The sequence below is a fragment of the Pleurodeles waltl genome, chromosome 8 (assembly GCF_031143425.1).
Source record: "Pleurodeles waltl isolate 20211129_DDA chromosome 8, aPleWal1.hap1.20221129, whole genome shotgun sequence".
Classification (NCBI taxonomy): Eukaryota; Metazoa; Chordata; class Amphibia; order Caudata; family Salamandridae; genus Pleurodeles; species Pleurodeles waltl.
Window position 1 is genome coordinate 1308166388 of NC_090447.1, and position 21959 is coordinate 1308188346.

General features: G+C 46.6%; 1 protein-coding gene across 1 annotated transcript in view; it reads right to left on the reverse strand.

The window, feature by feature from the left end:
* Positions 1-21959, reverse strand: part of MPHOSPH8 (M-phase phosphoprotein 8) — a 286382-nt gene that overhangs the window by 199665 nt on the left and 64758 nt on the right. Inside the window, exons 4-5 of the mRNA XM_069202290.1 lie at positions 12796-12895; positions 2644-2898 (exon numbers count right to left, since the gene is read on the reverse strand). Of these exons, the coding sequence (XP_069058391.1) occupies positions 2644-2898; positions 12796-12895 (355 nt within the window). The remainder of the gene's footprint in view (positions 1-2643; positions 2899-12795; positions 12896-21959) is intronic.

A 21959-nucleotide genomic window follows, 5' to 3' on the forward strand; every position in this document is an offset into this window, starting at 1 on the left:
GGATAGACTGAATACCACCATGCATCACGCTTTTACATGCACGGTGGAGATGTGCCTTCTGGGGGCGTTCGCCTAACCCAAACCCCGGAAAGGTGGCACAAGGTTCTTGGATTTGGCTCTTTTCCTAGCCAAAAGGTGGATCGCGATAGCTTGGACGTCTAGAACAGGCCCTAGGGCAGAGACGTGGGAGACGATGTCACAATGTGGGCCAGGGCTGAGAAAAGGGTATAATAAGCGAGGATGCCAGGAGGGGAGGGGGTGCAAAGGCACACAATAGCGGGACGGTGGGTAGAGGTACTGGAAGCTTGGGAGAGCTCCACAGATGAAGTGGAACCCAGTCTTGGTGATCAGGACAAACCGACTGGGGCTGATCCAGATGATAGCTAAGGGGCCACGGGTGCCATAGGCCTCTGATGAGGACCATCCTGGGGCCTGGTCATCCCCTCCCCCCAACCACCTACTGAACTATCAGGGACACAGCCTGAATGCTGGAATACTGACAGACCCTCAGGGACTGAACCTGGTGACTCGTCAGTTGCACCTATGCACGTTCATCGCAACCCCTAGGGACAGCAGTTTATAAGTGCTTTTTCCATTCTTACCTTGTTGCTATGGTTTAATCGGTTCATGCACTTACATATTGAAATAGGCATTACACACTAGTGTGGTCTGCAAATACATGTCAGGGGAACCTTTGGGAAGGGAGACTAGGCCTTGGTAGACCGGCCTCACACTTGTGGAGCACTCACACAGGCTGTAACATGAATGTCTTATGTCTGCTTCACTGGTCGACTACAGTTCAGTTGGCTCAATTCATCTGTATGCTCCTTTTCATGCTCCCTGCCAAGACCATCAGGTATACGAACTACATACCATGCACCGATCGCGTAGTCATGTTGTATATTTTTTCCTGTTGAAGCTACAGTTCCATAAATGGAAAAACTATGCTATGTTCTGAAAATCTCCCACTGAAATGCCAATAACCACAGTTCATAAAAAAAAGAAAAACAAGTGTAACACGGAGTGGCTAAAGTTCCGTCAAATCTGTCAGTGGAGTGGAATTTATCGCCCAGCCCAAAGTAGTAGTCTCCTGAGCCCAGCCAAAGCTAAGAAACTCCAAGGATCAGTCAGCTGACAGCCTATTCACAGCACACGAACACAACAGCTGAGAAGCCTGCTGGGGCATGTTGGTAGCCCAGTACCTTCAAGCTGCTGCCTGATGCACGAAGTTGCACCAGAGTTCACTGAGGCTGGGAGAGTCGTCAGACTGCAGCTTGGTAACCCAGAACCGGGCGCCTGGTAGCCCAGTGGCAACTGGACTCCTACGAGCACAAAGAGGACTTCAATGTACATTGACCCTGTAACCAGGACTGCCACTTCCTCCTTTGTGGACTGAAAAGTAGCTGCAAGAAGACCCCCTCCCCCCCATCAACTGCATCACATCCACAGAATTCCAGAGCGTCTTCAGTATCCTTGATCCCTTGCATCAGGAATCCAATGCAAAGAAGATAAAGTGTCTGGAACTGCCTGCAGACTGTCCACCTGCAAGGATAACTGATACTGAGGAGATTGCGAGTCTCCCTGACTGGCTCCCTACTGAAGATGGTAACATAAGAGGCTCGCAGTGACCACAATACAACTAGCCCGATATGTTTGGTGAAACATTTTCAATGAATTTCCCAATATTTGCTTGTGTTTATGTGAAATGCTTTGTATTACTATACCTTGTAAATTCTATATCTCTGGAACCCTCCGGTGGATCTTTTTTGCTGTGGTGTCTAAAAAATACAGCCTATTTTAATAAATTGGTATCGGATTTCTATGGCGTCTTGTCGATTTCTTCTTCAATTGTTTTGGTGCAGTTTAAATGCTTCACACGTTTCTTTGTATAAGCCTTGCTGCTCAGTCACAGCAACCCATGGTTTGACTAACAAAAACCTAACGTCCTAAAATGGGTTGATAAGAGTATTACATAGTGAGGTCATACAACTACACCATATCATACATCCCCCTTTACTCACACCTTTTATTTCCCATACCAGCTATCTCTAGACAATGGCACCAACAAGCAAGATCGTGAGACAACTGCACTGAGCCTCCAACATGAGACTAGAGCCTTCCAATTTTATTTTCTAGACTTGAACCAACATTTCAACTTTCTTCAAATTGAAGGCAACAACCCTAAAAAAAAGTCTAGGTTTAATTGCATTATTAAATGTGCAGAGCAACTGTATCAGCTTTCAAAGCAGTGTGAAACCTGTGAAAATAATAAAACAGATTGACTTATTTATGCTCAAACCACAATCATGCAATTATGTTTTAAAGTTGAATTAAATAAGAAAGGCACTATATAAGACTTTATTTTGATTCATGTGTAATTGAAAGGAAACTAGAGATCACTCTTTGCTGAGTTAAATAACACAAGTACATAACAAAGCCAAAGGAAATACAAGGTAAATAATGCTCTCACAGAGTATACAATATCAAATTCATATAAGGTAATGCTCACCTTCTATTATGCACATCACAAGAAAGAAAACACATAAGACCACATCTCAAGCACTGGTCTATTCTTAAAGCAATGAATGCGTCCTCAAAAATACATAAATGGTGACAATTTCATTCCACGAAAAACCTACTTACCAGAAATATCTTGTAAGTGAGACACTGTGCCTGTTATCTCTTGCTCCCCTTCAGCAGCAATAAAAGACCAGGTATCGGTTTCGTCGCGGGTACTTCTCCTTTCCTTCAATCCTTGTTTATTGTCCCTTTCCTTGCTCTCATCTGTAGCCTTTTCGAATGAAGGGTCATCTCTTTTTCTGTAATTATCATTGCATTCTGCTCTGTCTTCTGCAGTTACTTTAAACATATCAAGCGGGCTTTTCGTTTCCTTAAAATCTGAAATAATTTTAAACAGATTACAAATTAAATCAATGACCAAGGAAAACACTGCTTTGCCTGAGACACTAAGATGTTTCTAAATTTGTGAAAAAGCATAATTAGGTCTTTAGTGACAGCTTCAACTTGTCAACCACACTTAAGTCAGTTATTACAGTAGCAAAGTATTTTAAGAATCAAAAGGTAAGAATTCTGATTGACACCATCCTGAACCGTAAAGTACTACAACTAGAAATTGTAGTGATTTAACAATATTAAAACAAGTAGTGTTTAGAGTATCAGTATTTTCAATCTTTCTTCAATAGTGAGGAGGGCACCTGAAACTCTAGGAATGGATAACATGACTGTATACAAAATTCACCTCTCACACATCTCCACATTACTTCGTGACAGTATTGGAACTGCATTTACACTGCAGTCTTTACAATACTTGACCTTTAGCATGCAGATAAGTACTATGCAGCTAAGTACATAGTATAGGTTTAAACTTTTACCATGCATTATTTGCCACACAGTACTTGTGTCTGTACCTTAACACATAGGTATTTTTAAAATCATTTTAATGTCATTTAAAATGGGAGTTGTCGTGTTGGCTCTCATTAAGCTAATAAGGCTGCTGGGTTTGGGCAGCAGCATCACCTGAATTGTGGGGAACAGAGGGCAATCCCACACCATGTGACAACTGTCAGACTAATCTATTTCCGGCCAGCTAGCAGCCCCTCGTCTCTGCCCAAGAGCAGGGATATTTATGGCAACCGGACGCATGGCATGATGACTTCTCAGGGAAATCGTGGTGGATCGGATCTCATCCTTTTCTCTCAGTTACATTAGTTTCATACATGCAAAGACAAACAGAGGCAGGAAATGGTTCAATAAGGTTTACTGAATCAGCTGCGTCTTAGATAAAATGGTATGAAATGCAATAATTAGAGTGATGAAACACACTAGAAGCAAATGGTGACAAGGAAAGTGAAACACAGGAAAAGTCCCACCATACTGTCTACATGCACACTATATGTGCTAACCTACCTAAGCTATGTTAGAGCACAGCAAAATAAGCCTTAATTCGCCATTCACGATTCCCCCTGGGAAGACTTCATTCCCCATGCCTGAATATGACAGTGGTGATGATGCCTGTTCTATACAAAGACACCATCCCCGTGTGGGCCAGGAAACTGGTGGTCTCAGCAAGCAGCTGTAACAAAGTCAGACAGCATGCAGCTGTGGTCTTCTGGCTGGAACATCCCTCTAACATGTAAGGGACAGAGAAGTGTATTTATAATAAAACAACTGATCATCTGAGAAAATGATCCCACATAAAAATGTGTGTTCCACAAGTGTACCACTTGTGAAGACAATCCTATCTCGCTGCAACCTTGAGGAAAGCACAGAGTGAAAAGAATATTGTGCTAAAAAATGTAATGCTTCCCTAGGTGAAAGAACAATTGGATACAGAAAAAAAAACACCACCACAAATGTGGCCGATTTTAAAGTAATAGAATAAAGCAGAATAAAATGCTACTAGATTAACAGTCAATGTCATTGTCATTCTTCAAATCTCCAATTACAGCTGGGACAATTGAAGCAACGAAAGGTTCCCCTTCGGCAGGTTGTAATGAGACAAACATCGGTGTCCCAAGAAAAACCAAAGAGCACTCAAGTTCCCAAAGCCTGAGCTCCACCCAAGGCAGCAGCAATCCGAGTTGTGACCGATGTTAACTCAAGAGCTGCATGATCCACAATGGCTTCCCATATAAACCGCACACTCAACGCGCATGTTTGGTAATGAGCCCTCAGCAAGAACATCAACAAATCAGCATCCAATGAAGGTAAGCGCCGCGTTGAAAGACAAACTTTCTGTGCACATTCGAAAAGGCACCAAAGGCATTGAAACACGGGCTGCACACAATCCAAAACCGGTCTAAATGACAGAGACCACTTGCACTCCAGTTCTTGCAGAGTGGTGCTCCGAAATACTGCATCATGCGTTGCACTGGTGTAAGCATTTTCAGTCATCCTTGTTGCGATGGGACAGCCATCGTGAATAAAAAACAGCAACAGCAAGATACCACCTATTATAGCCAAAGTAATCGGAAATCCCCAGAATATACCCAAAAATATCAAGTGTATAGCTAAAGGTATTAATCCAAATATAGAGGAGAATGCACAATACCAGTAATATTAGACTTGTTAAAAATTCATCCCATAAGCTCACCAAAGTGTCTCGGAAAGTGTGTATTTAAAAGGGACTGTATTTCTGCAGATGACCTCGCCACTTGGAACGCATAGGTCTCACGTGCAGATGTCAGCGCCACATGTTTTTGAAATAATAAAGCTCAACTTTGCAAAATTCACATTTGAAATAGCAATGTGAGGCCAAATATCTGCTACTTTCATGTGTTGTGTAGGGGGTAAAAGAACATTTCCAAACTAGGTGACAATTTGGGAGACCAAAACAACTTAAGCAGTTCTAGCTTGAAATTCACAACAGCTCTCACTATTAAGAAGCCCATAGTTTCCTTAGAACACAGGTCTAATCAAAGGGACTGAAACTCCCTTCAGAGAGTAAACTAAATTCACTGCCGAAGCGTTACACGCCCATTGCAAGGGCATCTGCCTACAAACCATTGAACGGCTCACAGATGTCTTGCATTCAAGGCTGCTAAGAAAGACCTCTTTCAAGCCATTAAGACATTTGTTCGGGAAGGGAAGCTCCCATACCTCATGAATGTAACTATCTCCTAGCCTTTCATATCAGCCTAATGGAATGTGTTTCAAGTAGGGCATGAATTGCAGTGTTGAAATCAATCAATCCTAAGATTTATAAAGTGCACTACGTACCCGCGAGTGTTTCAAGGCGCTGGGGGGTGGGGGGGAGTGCAAGGGAGGGGGTGCTGTTCACTGATCGAAAAGCCAGGTTTTGAGGAGCCTTCTGAATGCGGGGAGGTCTTGGGTCTGGCGTAGGTTGGTCTGGAGGGAGTTCCAAGTCTTGGTGGCGAGGTAGGAGAAGGATCTGCCGCCGGAGGTCTTTCGCTGGATGCGGGGGATGGCGGCCAGGTAAGGTTCGTGGAGCGGAGCGGAGCTGGCGTGTGAGGGTGTAGAAGTGGAGTCTGCTGTTTAGGTAGGCAGGTCCGGTGTTGTGGAGGGCCTTGTGTGCGTGGGTGAGTAGTTTAAAAGTGATCCTCTTGTCCACAGGGAGCCCGTGGAGGTCTCTCAGATGGTGGGAGATGTGGTTGTGGCGGGGTACGTTGAGGATCAGTCGGGCGGAGGCATTTTGGATGCGCTGGAGGCGTCGTAGGTGTTTGGCAGGGATGCCTGTGTAGAGTGCGTTGCCACTGAAGAGGGCTTGTGTCACGGTTCTTCTTGTTTCAGTCGGGAACCACTTGTAGATCCTGCAGAGCATGCAGAGGGTGTTGTAGCAGGAGGAGGAGACTGCGTTGACCTGTTTGGCCATGGAGAGGGAGGAGTCTAGGATGAATCCTAGATTTCGTGCATGGTTGGGGGGAGAAGGAGGGGTTCCCAGTGTGGTCGGCCACCATGAGTTGTCCCAGGCTGAGGGGATGGTTCCAAGGATGAGGACTTCTGTCTTGTCTGAGTTCAGCTTCAGCCGGCTGTTCCTCATCCATTCGGCGATGGCCTTCATGCCCTCGTGGAGGTTGGTTTTGGCGGTGTGCAGGTCTTTGGTGAGGGAGAGGATGAGCTGTGTGTCGTCGGCGTAGGAGATGATGTTGAGGTGGTATTGGTGGGCCGTTTGTGCGAGGGGGGCCATGTAGATTTTGAACAGTGTAGGGCTGAGGGATGAACCTTGGGGTACGCCACAGATGATGACTGTGGCTGTGGATCAGAAAGGTGGGAGGCGTACACTTTGGGTTCAGCCGTGGAGGAAGGAAGCGATCCAGTCGAGGGCTTTGTCTTGTATTCCGGCTTTAAAGAGGCAGGATAACAGGGAGCGGTGGCAGACTGTGTCAAATGCGTCAGAGAGGTCCAGGAGGATGAGGGCTGATGTTTCTCCGTTGTCCAGTAGGCGTCTGATGTGGTCTGTGGCGGCTAGGAGGGCGGTCTCGTGCTGTGGTTCCGTCTGAACCTTAATTGGGAGGGGTCCAGGATGTTGTTTTCTTCGAGGTGGCGAGTCAGTTGCGTGTTGGCGATTTGTTCGATGACCTTTGTCTGGAAGGGGAGCAGGGAGATGGGGTGGAAGTTCTTGAGATCGAGGGTGTCAGCTTTGGGCTTCTTCAGGAGGGTGTGGATTTCGGCATGTTTACAACTTTTTGGGAAGATTGCTGCTTCGAAGGAGATAATGATGATGATCTTACATAGTTGGGGGGCAATGGTTTCGTCGGCTTTGTTGTACACGTGGTGTGGGCACGGGTCCGACGGTGATCCTGAGTGGATGGAGTTCATGACCTTGAGTGTCTGTGTTTCCGACGTTTGCCCAGGAGGTCAGGAGGTTGGTGTAGGTGGGACTGGCGGGGATGGGGTTTGGCGTGGTGGTGGTAGAAAAGCTGTTGTGGATATCAGTGATTTTCTGGAGGAAGTAGGTGGATAGGGAGTCGCAGAGTTTTTGGGATGGTGGGATGTCGTTGACGTTGATGCTGGGATTGGAGAGTTCTTTCACGATGTTGAAGAGCTCTTTGCTGTCGTGTGCGTTGTTATCCAGGCGGTCTTTGAAGGAGGATCTCTTGGTTGTTCTGATGAGTTGGTGGTGTCTGCAGGAGGCGTCCTTGAGGGCTGAGTGGTTGTCTTTTTCTTTTTTAATTTCCGGCAGTCGCGTTTGGAGGCTTGGAGCTCGTCGGTGAACCAGCTGCTTTTTTTGCGGGCTTGGTTGTTGGGTGGGTTCTTGAGAGGTGCTAGGGAGTTGGCGCAGGTGGTGATCCACTGTCTGAGGTCGAGGGCGGCGGTGTCTGGGTCGGTGGGTGGGTTCTGGTTGAGGGTGTAGTTTAGTTGTTCTTTGGTGATTTTGCTCCAGCAGCGGCGAGGTGGTTGTTGGGGGCTGTGGTGCTTGGTTTGTTTCTTGAAGGTGAAGTGGATGCAGTGGTGGCCGGTACAGTAGAGTTCGGTGGTGTGGTTGAAGGTGACGTGGGCGCTTGTGGTGAAGATTGGGTCTAGTGTGTGTCCTGCAATGTGGGTGGGTGTGGTGATGAGTTGTCGGAGTCAGAGGTTGGCGAGGTTGTCCAACAGCGTGGTGGAGTTGAGGCAGATTAATAGGCAGATTATTAATCCTGTGTGTTAACCATTCAGCAGATGGTATTTCAGCCACAGTAAAAGGCAACTTTTCTAACTTTTATCCATGTAAATATGACATGTCACTTTGTACAATGTCTATTGCTAATGAAACAATGTTGTATAAAGTGTACTTGTGGTCGGACAAGATGTTAATCCGATTAAACCTATTATCTACAACAGCCAAAGCTTTCTGTAAGCCTTCCTGATCTATTTGCCTTAATTAGGTAGCAGCTTCTTGTTGAGAAAGTTTCCAAATTTCATTATTAACTGCATATAAGAAGCGCTTTTTACATTGTCATCTGGGGCCTAACAGGCGATCCTGCAAGTCTGTTACTAGACAGGAGACTGGTGTGTTCTTTAACAGCATCTAGTGAGGAACGTTTTAACCATTGCTGGCATAATTTCTCTACACTGTATGCTGTTAGTATACCCGAATGTTCTGATCACACGTAGCGAGGGTCTGGCCTATTCGTTCCAAACCATCTGTGGACTTAACAAAAGGCTCACGACAACCATTTGTGTCCACTGGCCACAATAACCACCTGCCAGGCAGTGAAAGTGATGTGTTAAATGTTTCATTTTGGACCCACACATGAAGCTGATCTTCAGCTGCATTAATGTATTTTTGCCATTTCTAAAATTTAGCAGGGTAATGTATGTTGGGCGCATTCAAATCCTTCATTTTTGCCAAGCCTAAACAATGTGTCTTTTGTACAGTTTTATTTAAAAATATAATTTCAATAGTGTAGGAAGTTGGCTCTGTATATACTATCTCAAAGTGAGAGATAGTGTGCACAGAGTCCAAGGGGTTCCCCTTAAAGGTTGATAGTGGCAAAATTAGATAATACTAATGCTCTATTTTGTGGAAGTGTGGTCGAGCAGTAGGCTTATCAGAGGGTAGTGTTAAGCATTTGTTGTACACACACAGGCAATAAATGAAAACACACACTCAATGACTTAACACCAGGTCAATAGGTTTTTTATTTAAATATTAAAATTAAATTATTTTCCTAATTTATTTTAGAACCACAACAAGATTCAGAATTTAGGTGAGTACATAAATTGTAAGGTACTTGACACAGGTAAGTATGGAACTTTGAATTAAAACAGTAATGTACACTGTTTTGGCAAAAATGGAAAATAGCTATTTGAAAAGTGGACATTAAGTGCAAAAATCAACAGTTACTGGGGGAGGTAAGTAATAGTTGGTTTCTCAGGTAAATAAAGCACTTACAAGTTCAGTCTCCTGGGCATAGGCAGCCCACCGTTGGGGGCTCAAGGCAACCACAAAAACCCAGCACCAGCAACACAGGGCCGGACAGCTGCAGAGATCAAAGTAGGGCCCAAATAGCATAGGTGCCTATGGAGAACAGGGGTGCTCCGGTTCTGGTCTACAAGCAGGTAAGTACCTGCGCCCTCAGGAAGCAGACCAGGGGGGTTTTGTACAGCACTGGGGAGTCACAGACAGGCACATAAAATACACCCTCAGCGGCACAGGGGCGTCCGGGTGCAGTGTGTGAATTAGGTGTCGGGATTCAGATAGGAATCAATGGAGAGACCAGGGGGCCACTCTGGCGATGCAGGCAGGGCACAGGGGGGCTTCTCGGGCCAACCACCTACTGGACAAGGAAGGGGCCACCTACTGGTCCCTCCAGCACCGGTAGTTGGTTCCTCTCCGACCTGGGGGCTGCGGGTGCAGTGCTTCTGCCAGGCGTCAGGTTGCTTTGTTACCAGGCAGTCGCGGTCTGGGGGAGCCTCTGGATCCTCTCTGCAAGCAGGAAGGTCATCTCAGGGTGTCCACGTTGCGGAAGCCGCCTGGGGGTCCTCTCTACAGTGTTGGTTCTTCTGGACACGAGCCAGGGGCATCGGGTGCAGAGTGTTGGGGACTCACGCTTCCGGAGTGAGGCTAGGGTCCCTTTAAAGATGGTTGTTTCTTGGTTTCTTGGACAGAGCAGCTGTCCACAAGAGGTTCTTGGTCCTTTGGGTGCAGGTCAGTACTTTGAGTCCTCAAAGATTGCTGGTACTGCTGGATGCATCGCTGTGCAGGTTCTTTGCGCCTGGAGACAGGCTGGTAGGGCTGAGGCCAAGTCAGTGGTCGTCTCCGTGGGGCTTTCAGGTCAGCAGTCCTCCTTCTTGTTTCAGGTTGCGGGAATCTGGTTTCCTGGGTTCAGGGTTGCCCCTAAATACTCGATTTAGAGGTGTGTTTAGGTCTGGTGGGCAGTAGCCAATGGCTACTGTCCTTGAGGGTGGCTGCACACTCTTTGTGCCTTCTCCCTGTGGGGAGGAGGGCACATCCCTAATCCTATTGGGGGGGGGGGGGGGGGGGGGGGGGGGGAATCCTCCAAAACAAGATGGAGGATTTCCTAAGGCAGGGGTCATCTCAGCACAGGACACCTTAGGGGCTGTCCTGACTGGTGAGTGGTGACTCCTTGTTTTTCTCATGATGTCCTCTGGACTTGGCGCCACAAGTGGGGGCTGTGTCCGGAGGGGCGGGCATCTCCACAGCTGCAGTGCCTTGGGGTGCTGTAACACCAGGCTTGAGCCTCTGAGGCTCACCGCCAGGTGTTACAGTTCCGGCAGAGGGAGTTGTGAAGCACCTCACAGGCAGGACAGGCTTTGTTGCTGGCCACAGAGTGACAAAGGCACTCGCCCCATGTGGCTAGAAACTCATCTGGTTGCGGCAGGCTGGCAGAAACTGGTCAGCCTAACACTAGGAGTCGGACTGGTATACAGGGGGCATCTCTAAGATGCCCTCTGTGTGTATTTTTCAATAAATCCCACACTGGCATCAGTGTGAATTTATTGTGCTGAGAAGTTTGATACCAAACTTCCCAGAATTCAGTGTAGCCATTATGGAACTGTGGGGTTCGTATTTGATGGACTCCCAGACCATATACTCTTTATGGCTACCCTGCACTTACAATGTCTAAGATCTGGCTTAGACACTGTAGGGGCATATTACCCATTCAACTATGCCCTCACTTGTGGTATAGTGCACCCTGCCTTAGGGCTGTAAGGCCTGCTAGAGGGGTGACATACTTATGCCACATGCAGTGGGATGTGGGCATGGCACCCTGAGGGGAGTGCCATGTCGACTTAGTCATCTTCTCCTCACCAGCACACACAAGCTGTGAGGCAGTGTGCATGTGCTGAGTGAGGGGTCCCTAGGGTGGCATAATACATGCTGCAGCCCTTAAAAACCTTCCCTGGCCACCGGGCCCTTGATACCAGGGGTACCAGTTACAAGGGACTTATCTGTGTGCCAGGGCTGTGCCAATTGTGGGAACAAAGGTACAGTTTAGGGAAATAACAATGGTGCTAGGGCCTGGTTAACAGGATCCCATCACACTTTCAATCATAACTAGCATCAGCAAAAGGCAAAATGTTAGGGGGTAACCATGTCTAGGGAGGCATTTCACTGCAACCGACAAAACCTAAAAGTAGTCTGGGGGTGGAACCAGGAGGCAAGCAAGATGGCCGACCTCTCTTGTGGCGGTTTTTCAGGCTGTGGTCAGAGATAGTGGCGAGCGGGTAGTAGTGGAGGTCTATTCTGAAGTCCCACCTACAGGGCGTTTTTTTTAGACCTAGTGATGGACAACAACAAGCATGGGACTTATAAGGAGGTGGGAAAGCTCCTGGAGCTCAATTAGGTGAAATATTTTGAGCAGACAGCTCACCTGGCACCAGCAGTGAGAAAGAGAGTATGCCAGCCACCATCTGCATTCAAAGTTGAGTGGGAGCTCCATAAGAGGCATGGAGCCGCCAGTCAAACTGATGACAATCAGACCTGTCAGGCTGAAGGGATGTGGATGAAGTATCAAGTAATGGATTACTTGTGCACAACGCTAAAGACCTCACCTGTAATATAAGGAAAAACAATTGTTAACTCTTGGACAGAGTGCTTTCAAAAACTAAGTAAATAAGACATCTAGGTAGAATCTGAACTTCCAGTGCACTTCAAAGATGTGTAACAAAGAAGAGTATGTTACACCATTCATGAAAAAATAATGGAGAGAGCATCTCTACAAAAACAAACTGTGAGCAGATTATGGCACACTGAGCGCTGCATTCAAAGAAATCTAATCCTGCAGGGGAAGAATGACAACTGCAAAAATGGTAGACTACTGCAAAAATCCCCATCTTCTGATGCAAAGGGGGAATACCGGGAATCACATAACAGCTTACATTCTTCTAGGAAAACCTAAAGAAAAGTGTGCACTGAGCCTTCAAAAGGACACGGCGTGACCCAATTTGGTATATGTTAAATGGAAATTAGCAGATAATATACAGAACCTAGCACCTGAAAGGCTGAGTGTTCAATTTAGTAATTCACATCAGTTCTACCCAATGTCTTGGGTGGAAAGCCCTTATTGCATTCTGTCGGGCTCTATTAACAGACAATAAATACAAATTCAAAACCTACATATAGACTTTCTGCTTTACCAGAGTTGGTTCTCTCTTAAACTACAATTAGAAAAAAGTCCACATTTTACATGGAGTAAGTAGAGTACAAAGAGGACAAACAAGTGAACAGTAATTTAGTTTGTCAAGGGAGGTTATAGAAATATGTACAAGAAAATGTGTTAAAACTCAGAACTTCCAATTTCAGCCAACCCAGCTTGACCACAAAAGTATTTTATTGCTTTTCATGTCTCACATTGTTTGCAAACTTACTTTTGATTGCTTTGTGCTCTTTCTTTACATCTTTTTCTAGGTCATGTCTTTTCCTGGGCTTCTCTTTGACTGGTTCGGTTTTCTTTGATTCCTTATCATGCTGTGGAATGGAAAAATATAGTTAGAAGATAATCTTTTACACCCACCTCACAAAAAAAAGTACATAAAACACACTATTTCAGTAGTGATGCTACAAGGTTATGTTTGCAAAATTTTCAACAGGACAAAGCAAATTACAATGATTTAGAATTCTAAGGCCACATTTAATAACAATTTTGCTGTGACTTTCTTTTAGAGTACTCCTGGCTTAATACTGAATTCCAGGAGTCAGTCAATAGTATTCCTCTTATTCTTGAAAATCAGTACTAGAAGAGTAAACCACACCTACTCACAGCAAAAGGTCAATCAGGCCCAAAATCTACACTCCAAGTCTTGTGATTTATGCATCACAATTTAGGCACATTCTGTCTTGATTGGCCCTACAATTCCATAATAGTGCATCAGTCCTAGCTTAAGGTTTTAAAGGATGTGTTTTCAGCTCAATGCATATTTGAATGGCGCAAGAAAGAGAGACTAATAGAGCGAGAGAGAAAGACACACACCACGAGAAGAGCAAGAGCGAAGGGTGGCAAAAGAGCTAGCAAGGGAAGTACAGGAGGGACCCCAAGTAGGCACCAATCCCACACTCTCAACGGCACTGGGGCGGCTGGGGGCAAACAGGGCGCCGGGTTTCCAATGAAACTCTATGAGGGGACCCCGGGGCTCACTAAGGCGTTTCAGGCGAGGTCCGGCGGGGTTTCTCGGGCATACCACCAGTCGGATAGGAAAGAAGGCCGCATGTTGATCGTCGCTGCACCTGGTGTCGATTTCTCCAAGGCCTGGGGGTTGTGGGTGCAGTGGGTCCTTTGGCATCGGTTATCTTCATCCAGGGCAGTCATGGTCAGGGGGGGTGGGGGGATCTCAGGATTCCCTCTGCAGGCGTCGTCGTGGAGGGGTGGAGAGGTCAACCCAGGGTGGGCATTTTGTCGCCGTAGCTGGGGGTCCTCACTGGTCGGTTGGGCCACCTGGACTCGGGCCGCGGACGTCGGGTGCAGAGTGGTTAGGACTCACGAGTCTGAAGTGAGGTGGGAGTCATTTAAAAGAGGTTTCTTCTGTTCTTCTTTGGACAGGGTTGCTGTCCACGAGAGTTCTTGAACCTCTGTGACGTAGGCAGTCCTCTGGAGGTTTTTCAAAGGTCGCTGGACCTGCAGGACGCGTCGCCTTTCTTCTGCAGGTTCTTTGAAGCCGCAGACAGGCCGGTAGGGCTGGGGCCAAGTCAGCTGTTGTCTCCTTTCCTTCTCTGCTGGGGTTTCAGCTAAGCAGTCCTTTTCTTGAGGTCGACAGGAATCTGACTAGCTTGGTTCAGGGAGCCCTTAAATACAAGATTTAGGGGCCTTTTTAGTGGTTAGAGAGCAGGAGCCAGTGGTTACTGTCCCTGAGGGTGGCTACACCCTCCTTGTGCTCACTACCTTTGGGGAATCAAATCAAATCAAATCAAATCATTAACATTTATAAAGCGCGCTACTCACCCGTGCGGGTCTCAAGGCGCTAGGGGGGAAAGGGGGGGTTATCGCTGCTCGAACAGCCAAGTCTTTAGGAGTCTCCGGAAAGCGGAGTGGTCCTGGGTGGTCCTGAGGCTGGTGGGGAGGGAGTTCCAGGTCTTGGCCGCCAGGAAGGAGAAAGATCTCCCACCCGCCCGGGAAGGGAGCACATTACTATCCCTATTGGTCCCTGTCCTCCAAACCAAGAAGGAGGGGATCACTTCAGCTCTCGATACCTTAGGGGTGGTCCAGGCTGAGGTTGGGACTCCTCCTTGTTTTTCCTAATCATCCCTCTGAACTGCCACCAAAAGTGGGCCTTTGTCCAGGGGCTGGGTATCTCCACTAGCTAGAATGCGCTTGGGCATTGTAACATGAAGCCTGAGCCTTTGAGGCTCACCGCTAGGTGCTACAGTTCCTGCAGGTGGGAGGTGTGAAGCACCTCCCCGCAGTGCAGGCTTTGTTTCTGGCCTCAGAGAGCACAAAGGCTCTCATCCCAGGGTGTCTGAAATCTGCCTGCTAGCGGCAGGCTGGCACAGACCAGTCAGTCCTACACTAGACGATTGGGTAAAATACAGGGGACATCCCTAAGATGCCCTGTGTGCATTTTTTTAATACATCCAACACTGGCATCAACGTGAGTTCATTATTCTGAGAAGTTTGATACCAAACTTGCCAGTATTCAGTGTAGCCATTTTAGAACTGTGGAGTTTGTTTTGACAAACTCCCAGACCATATACTTAATATGGCCACACTGTACTTACATCTAAGAACGGACTTAGGCACTGTAGGGGCATGTTGCTCATGCAGCTATGGCCTCACCTGTAGTACAGTGCACCCTGCCTTAGGGCTTTAAGGCCTGCTAGAGGGGTGACTTACCTGTGTCACAGGCATTGTTTTGTGTGCATGGCACCTTGAGGGGGATGCCATGTCAACTTTGCCTTTTTCTCCCCACCAACACACACAATCTGCAATGGCAGTGTGCAGGTGTTAGGTGGGGGGGTCCCTTAGGGTGGCACAACACATGCTGCAGCCCTTAGGGACCTTCCCTGGTCACAGGACCCTTGGTACCACTGTACCTTGTACAAGGGACTTATCTGTGTGCCAGGGGTGTGCCAATTGTGGAAAGAACACTGGTGCTAGGGCCTGGTTAGCAGGGTCGCAACACACTCCTAGTCAAGTTAGCATCAATATCAGGCAAAAGGTAGGGGGTAACTGCAACAAGGGCCATTTTCCTACAGAGATAAAGAGAAAGTGAGCCACAGAGGGAAACCGAGATAAGAGAAATTAAAAAGACAAACCAGGAGGGACATAGGTAGGTCCAAATAGAGAAGGTAAGATAGAAAAATATAGAGGGATAGAGATCTGCTGGGATTTGGGTGTACAGGAAAAATGGTTATGGGTCCCTGGGTACTTGTAATAAACATTAGTAATGGTCAACAAATCAGACTGCTCGAATCTGCATATTATCCACTAATCCGCGTGTTGGAAATGGCCCTCTCTGCAGGGTCACCCCCAAACCTTTTGCCTTCCTCCTACTGTTGATTGGTGTCGCACTTGTTGACCTTAGGACTTAGACATGGTCAGATTTTGCTTTATACCTAATTGGCATGTTTAATTTACTTTCATGTCCCTTGTAGACTGTTATACTATATTCCCAGGGCATGTATTATTGTTGTGCCACCCATCTAATTAGCCCTCTAAAACGTGTCCCAGGCCTGCCATTGCAGCCTGAATGAAGTGTCCCACTGCCATGTCGACAGCATTTACAACCCCTTGCCAGGCATAAAACTCCCCTTTTATTACATTTACGTCACCCCTAAGGTGAGGCCCCTAGGTCAGTGGTTACCAACCTGTGGTCTGGGGAACCCTGGGGGGTCCACAAAGGCTCCTCAAGGGGTCTGTGACTGCTTAGGAAATGTAATAATAGCAACAGATTAGATCCACAGCTTTCAGTAATGACTCAATGGGGTGGGGGAGGGTGGGCAGTGGGGGAAATGTCCCCAGATTCAATTAATGATTCAGTGGGGGTTCCCGGGATCTAGTACTGATAAAGTGGGGGTCCACAGAAGTCAAAAGGTTGGGAACCACTGCCTTAAGTAGCTCATAGGGCAAGGTGCTGAGTAATTATTTGGTAGGGTAGGTATTTTTCAAGTTTTACGTGTCCTTGTTTTTCACTACTGCGAGGCCTACCCACTCTCACATAAGTTAGAACAGGGCATTTCTTATTACATTTAATAAGCTTCAATTCCTAAATGCAAGGAGGTAGTTATATCATGTTTGGTAACTAGGAACTTGTAATGACAAACCTGCTTTAATGGTAAAGTGCTTTTTGAAAATGGCACATTTAGAAAGTTGGTATTTTCCTGCCCTTAGCCTTTTGTCTCTGCCTTAGGTGACATGACTGGGTGCAACTGACAGTTGAACCTTTGTGAATTCCTCCCAGACAGTCACACAATAATGGGATAATTGAGTCTCAATGGGCCATTAACTAGGTTGACTGGGGAGGAGAGAGATTCAATGAACCTTTCTGGAAACTTCTCCACCTTCTGGGAGAAGAGCACCAGGATTTAAAAATAGGGCTCTCAGACCTACACTTCAGTTCATTACTGGACGTGCCGAAGGACTCGGAGGGCTGCCTGCTGCTGTGACCTGCTGTGCACTCTGCCAGACTGCTGCTGTACCTGGAAGGACTGATCTGCTGCCTGGAGCTTTACTCTATTCTTCTAAGTTGGTTTGGGATTTTTCGTGTTGTGTTTTCACTTTATTACTGTTTGTGTGCTGCATAAATACTTTTCACATTGCCTTTAAGTTAAGCCCGACTGCTTTTTGTGTCAAGCTATACCCAGGGTTAAGCACAAATTGATGAAGAATAATCTGTGAATAAATAGATCTAAATATACAGAGATAAACGTTATAAAATCTGCCAACTGCTTGTAAAATACATAGCTTAGAAACTACTGAAAGGAATTTAAGGTAAACTATACGAAGGGTCTAGTTTGATGAATGTTCTAGCTCCAAGTTCTTGTTCAGCAGTTTCTGCAGTGGACAGCAAAAATCCCTGTGGGACTTTAAATGGTACTTTCAGTTGACCCCATATCACTTTGCTCCTTCTAGACCAAAATTGCAGAAGTTTAAAAATGAAACCCTGAACTCAATGGGTGACCTGAATGTCAAATTACATTGCCAAAGTTATTATTTCAACTAAATCGCAAAACACACACAAACACAGCAGTGACCTATGAACACTGGACCCATTAATGCTGATTGAGCTCTCACATCTAGTCCTCATTCAGTAGGTTCATTCCGGCTGCAGGAAACTGGGAAAGATACCATGTGATAAAAAGCGTGGCTTAGTCAGGGTATGGTAAACTTTCCAACAATCATCTGGAACTGCCTGGTGAAGGGTCACAGGGGCCTCAGTACACCATACAGGAGTATAAATTCCATTACACCTGGCTTTGAGGATTGAAGTATATTGTCCTGGTATCTGATAGCTAGTGGTAATGATTAATATGTGAAGACAGGGTGGAGACTGTATGTGCTACAGACTGAGCTACTGTGCAATATGGGGAGAAAGTAAAACAGAGAAGACTCCATTAACTCTGCAAGAAAGTGGTGAAAAGATCAACTCAGAACTTACACTTGGAGAAAATACCTTATTGTGCTCCACACTGATTTGGAGAAGACAGTGAAGACTGAGGCAGCAGTGGACTCAGTCCAATGTACTTTGGAGGGAATACTGGGTAGAACATGTTGGGCTTTGAACAGGGCTTGGAGCTGGCTGGCAGCAAAGTAAAGACATGGAGGCTAGACTAACTAACAAATGCCCCAGTGGATGAGGTGACCAACGTCAAGACGTGCAGTGGACAGTATACACAAGTTACATGTCTGCACAAATTTCTTGGGCAACCTTTCGGGGTTAAAGGAAAAGCCTCACAGCTAGCACAGGACTTTTTGGTGCATTAGAAGGAGTCTTTGTTGAGCTTCCTGAAGCTACAGAAAGCTGACACAACAGCATGCCAAATAAGTCTATCTGCTCTATTTGAAGCAGTGAGGGGACAATAATGCAGAAGGGACTGTAGATGGGGTACTGTGATTCTTCATTCCTTGGAATGCAGGGAAAAGGTCCTGTGCATAGCGATTTGAAATAAATTAGTAATGACTGGGGATAACCACACTAGTTTCAGAATAATCATATTTAAATTGTAAAACAAAGCCTTAGATGCTTTAGCAGCAGCCTTGTCCAAGACAGCAGTCATTCTTAGTCCCTGTGTGTTTGTCCATCCATTTGAAGTAACCCCAGTTTCTTCTACTTTGTCAGAGTGGGAGATGGGATCAACTGGCTCCACCCGTTCTGTGACAACATTTGAAACAGTGAGGAAAGGTGGCAGGGAGAACTTCACTCATGCTGTCACTCACACACTGCTCTCTGTGAATGACACTGATCAGCCGACATCACAGAGATATGAGTTTACAAGCTCACATCTCATGATTGCATTAGCAGTGGTACTAAGGAAGACAAAACAGATTAACAGTTCCCAGTGCAATCAAAACCCACCAGACAATTGTATGTTTAAAGTAAGCAAGACAGGGTATCTTTGTATATCATCATATGTAAACAGTTGAGCTGTGGCAAAGCTTACAGAAAATGAATTTCCACAATTCTTTAATGACAAAAACAAATAGGTACTGCAACGTGTTTATGTTCATGAAGTAAGGACTGGAGCAAAAAGGCCATGAAGGAAACCAATTATGAGACAATTTACTGCACATAAACACGTTTGACCTTGAAAAACAGAGGAGTGTAACTGCACTATATTTAGTCTTGGTCCCATTACCTAAATATGTGCCCTGCAGCAAACTGAGTTTTCAATATTTTGCTTCCTGCATAACAAGGAATTAGGTAACTTCATTTTGCTTCACCTTCAAACTATGTGGGACACCTTTGAGACCAATTATTTTTTCTAGTAAAATACATAGCTAAAATAACCTAGAATTATTTTGCTCCGTTTTCACTTTGGTGTAAAATCTTCCTTTTAAATGTGCTTATCCTCTTAGTCAATTTATTCTATTTTTAAATACAAACTGGATTACCTCTGTTTTTGACGCTGTAATAATATTACGCTATATGGCCCAAGGTATGTGCTAATCACATGTAAGCACTGCTCTAACATGCCAGTCATATTGAATGTGTATGCACAGTAAAACAATTACTGTGGTACTGTGCCAGTCATGTGTATACACAGCATTACCAATTCCAAGCATACAGAGTGTGTATTCAAAGTACCACTAGTCACTGTGTACAGCATAAATCAATGGAGAAAGGGAGAATACAGGCAACAGACAGTGAAAATCATAGTTAAGAGAGACATTGTCTGATACTGGCCACTGGAAAAGCCTCTTTCCATGAGAGAATGGACTCAAGAGGTGGTTGCGGCATACCATGATTTGAGACCATCATATCTCAGTCAGTGAAAGAAAGGTCTGCTGCCCTCTTTTGTAATGTTCCGCTGTCTTGTGCATACCCAGAAACCTGTGGTGACATCCTGTGTGTTTGTAGAACACATACATTCCTGTGGCTAGAGGACGGAGATCCAGACAATTAATTAAGATAGATGGGAGACAGTGCTGCCTTTAGAGATTCAAAAGAGACTTTGTTAGCAAGGGACTGCTGATTAGTACTGTTTGAGTACATCCCTTTAATAGTTGGTAAGAGTGAAAGGGGTAAGGGGTGAAGGAGTCAAGGGTGGGGACTGCAGATTTCGTTTCTCAAAGTGAGGAGGTTTCTGGGTCAGACCTGCCCTTTTGTCTATGCCAGATTAGTGCTTCAGGGAGAATGATGACAGTCAGATGGCGAAACCTCACATTACATTGTGCCTATATATCAGGTACTCCAGTTTGAAGACTACCCCAGTGCTACTTGCTGCGAAAAGCTCCACTTTAAATAAAGGCTGTATCTGGAAAGCATCTTGAAAAAGGTTACGCAAATAAGAGTGAGCCCACACTGGTTCTTAAGTTGGATACATTAGATCCACATCACCTGTCTGTAAAATATTTATAACAGTGGGACCAAATCACCCCAACATGTTCTAGTTCGAACTCCTTCATAAAAAGGGAAGTAACTTCCTGTAGAGTACTCTAAGGACTGCTGTGCAACCAGGGCTGCTGTCACTTGATAGCCAGCCTTCCAGGGCTGAGAGGACATCAAGTGAAGTCTGCAGTTTCTGCTGGGGGAGCAGAGGGTCTGACCAGTGCCTAGAAGCCTGCCTGGCTGCTGTGAGAGAAGAGGCTGTTTGGCTCCGCAGGAAGAGAAGCCCAGCATGTTCCCACTCTGAAGAACACCTAGAGAAAGTGGACTGCCTGAGAGCGAAGCCAGTAGTGAGCCCTACTGTAGAGGGTCTCCTGGTCTCTCTGTAGTTCCTGCGGGGGCAACAAGACAACTATGCGTTTCTGCACTTCAGCCCAGTGGGGATACAACTGCCTTGGTGACTGCAATTGTCTGGTCGGGACTGCAACTGATATGGTGATCACATTGGCTTGATTGGTGAGTAAATCGGCCTCAGCATTCTTCATCGGCGCAGTCAGGGTTGCACTGGCTTCACTGGCCGGATGGAGCCACAGCAGCCAAACCTGTAAGGTGGTGCTAAGGCAGACAATTGACACTAGTCCAGTGAAGGCGGCTTCATACATAGAGACACAGGTTGTGTCTGACCTTCTCTGCAGCCTTTGAATTATTTCATCTGATTATCACATGCTTCAGACTGTGGTGGATTCATGTTACTGATAATGTGCTAGTCAAGTGTGATGGACGAAGAGACTGGTTGTACAACTGTTTGATTACTGAGTTCTGAGCTGGTGCCCTACGTCCTTGAAAAACCTGTGACGGTTTGCCCTCACTACTCTGAATGTAAAGGTGCAGAAAAGGTGGGGGCGTGGCCAAGTGACCCCATCATGGCGGCCGCATTTTGAAGGAGTTCCCGCTCCTCGGATCCGACAAATGATCCTGTCTGAAAGTGGAACGTCCCCGCCAGGCCACACTGTTGAGAGAAGCACCCAGTGACAAGGGTAGCCCGCCGAGGCCACTGGAGAAAGGAGGGTTGACCGCAGGGGAGCTGACCAGGAGCGACTGGGGCCTGGAGGACGGCACAGCTCTCAGCATGCCTTCCGCCTTGCTAGTAAACAAGGTGGCGGCACTGAGGCCCACCCCACGGCTTTAAGTGTCCCCTGCTGTGGCTGAGGAGCTGGGGCCTGGCGAGGCCTCGCCCCAACTGAGCAAGAGCAGCTGGGGCCCGGAGGAGGGCGGCGGTCCTGCTGCCTGGCTGGTGAAGAAGGTGGTGGCGTCATGGCCGACTCGCAGCTGTGGGCGGCCCCGGGCTGCTGTGGCTAGCCAGGGCCGTGTGGAGGAACACGCCGCGCAGCCGCTTTGGTGATTGGAGGTGGCCTGCGGAGGAGAGGAGCGTCGAGGCCTGGTGACCGCTGTGGGGTGCATGTTGATGCTGCCCTGGGGAGGAGCGAGGCGGGGGGGGTTGTGAGATCAGGTGCTAACAAGTGCAAGGTGAGGAGAGGCACCCCGTTAAAGAAGAT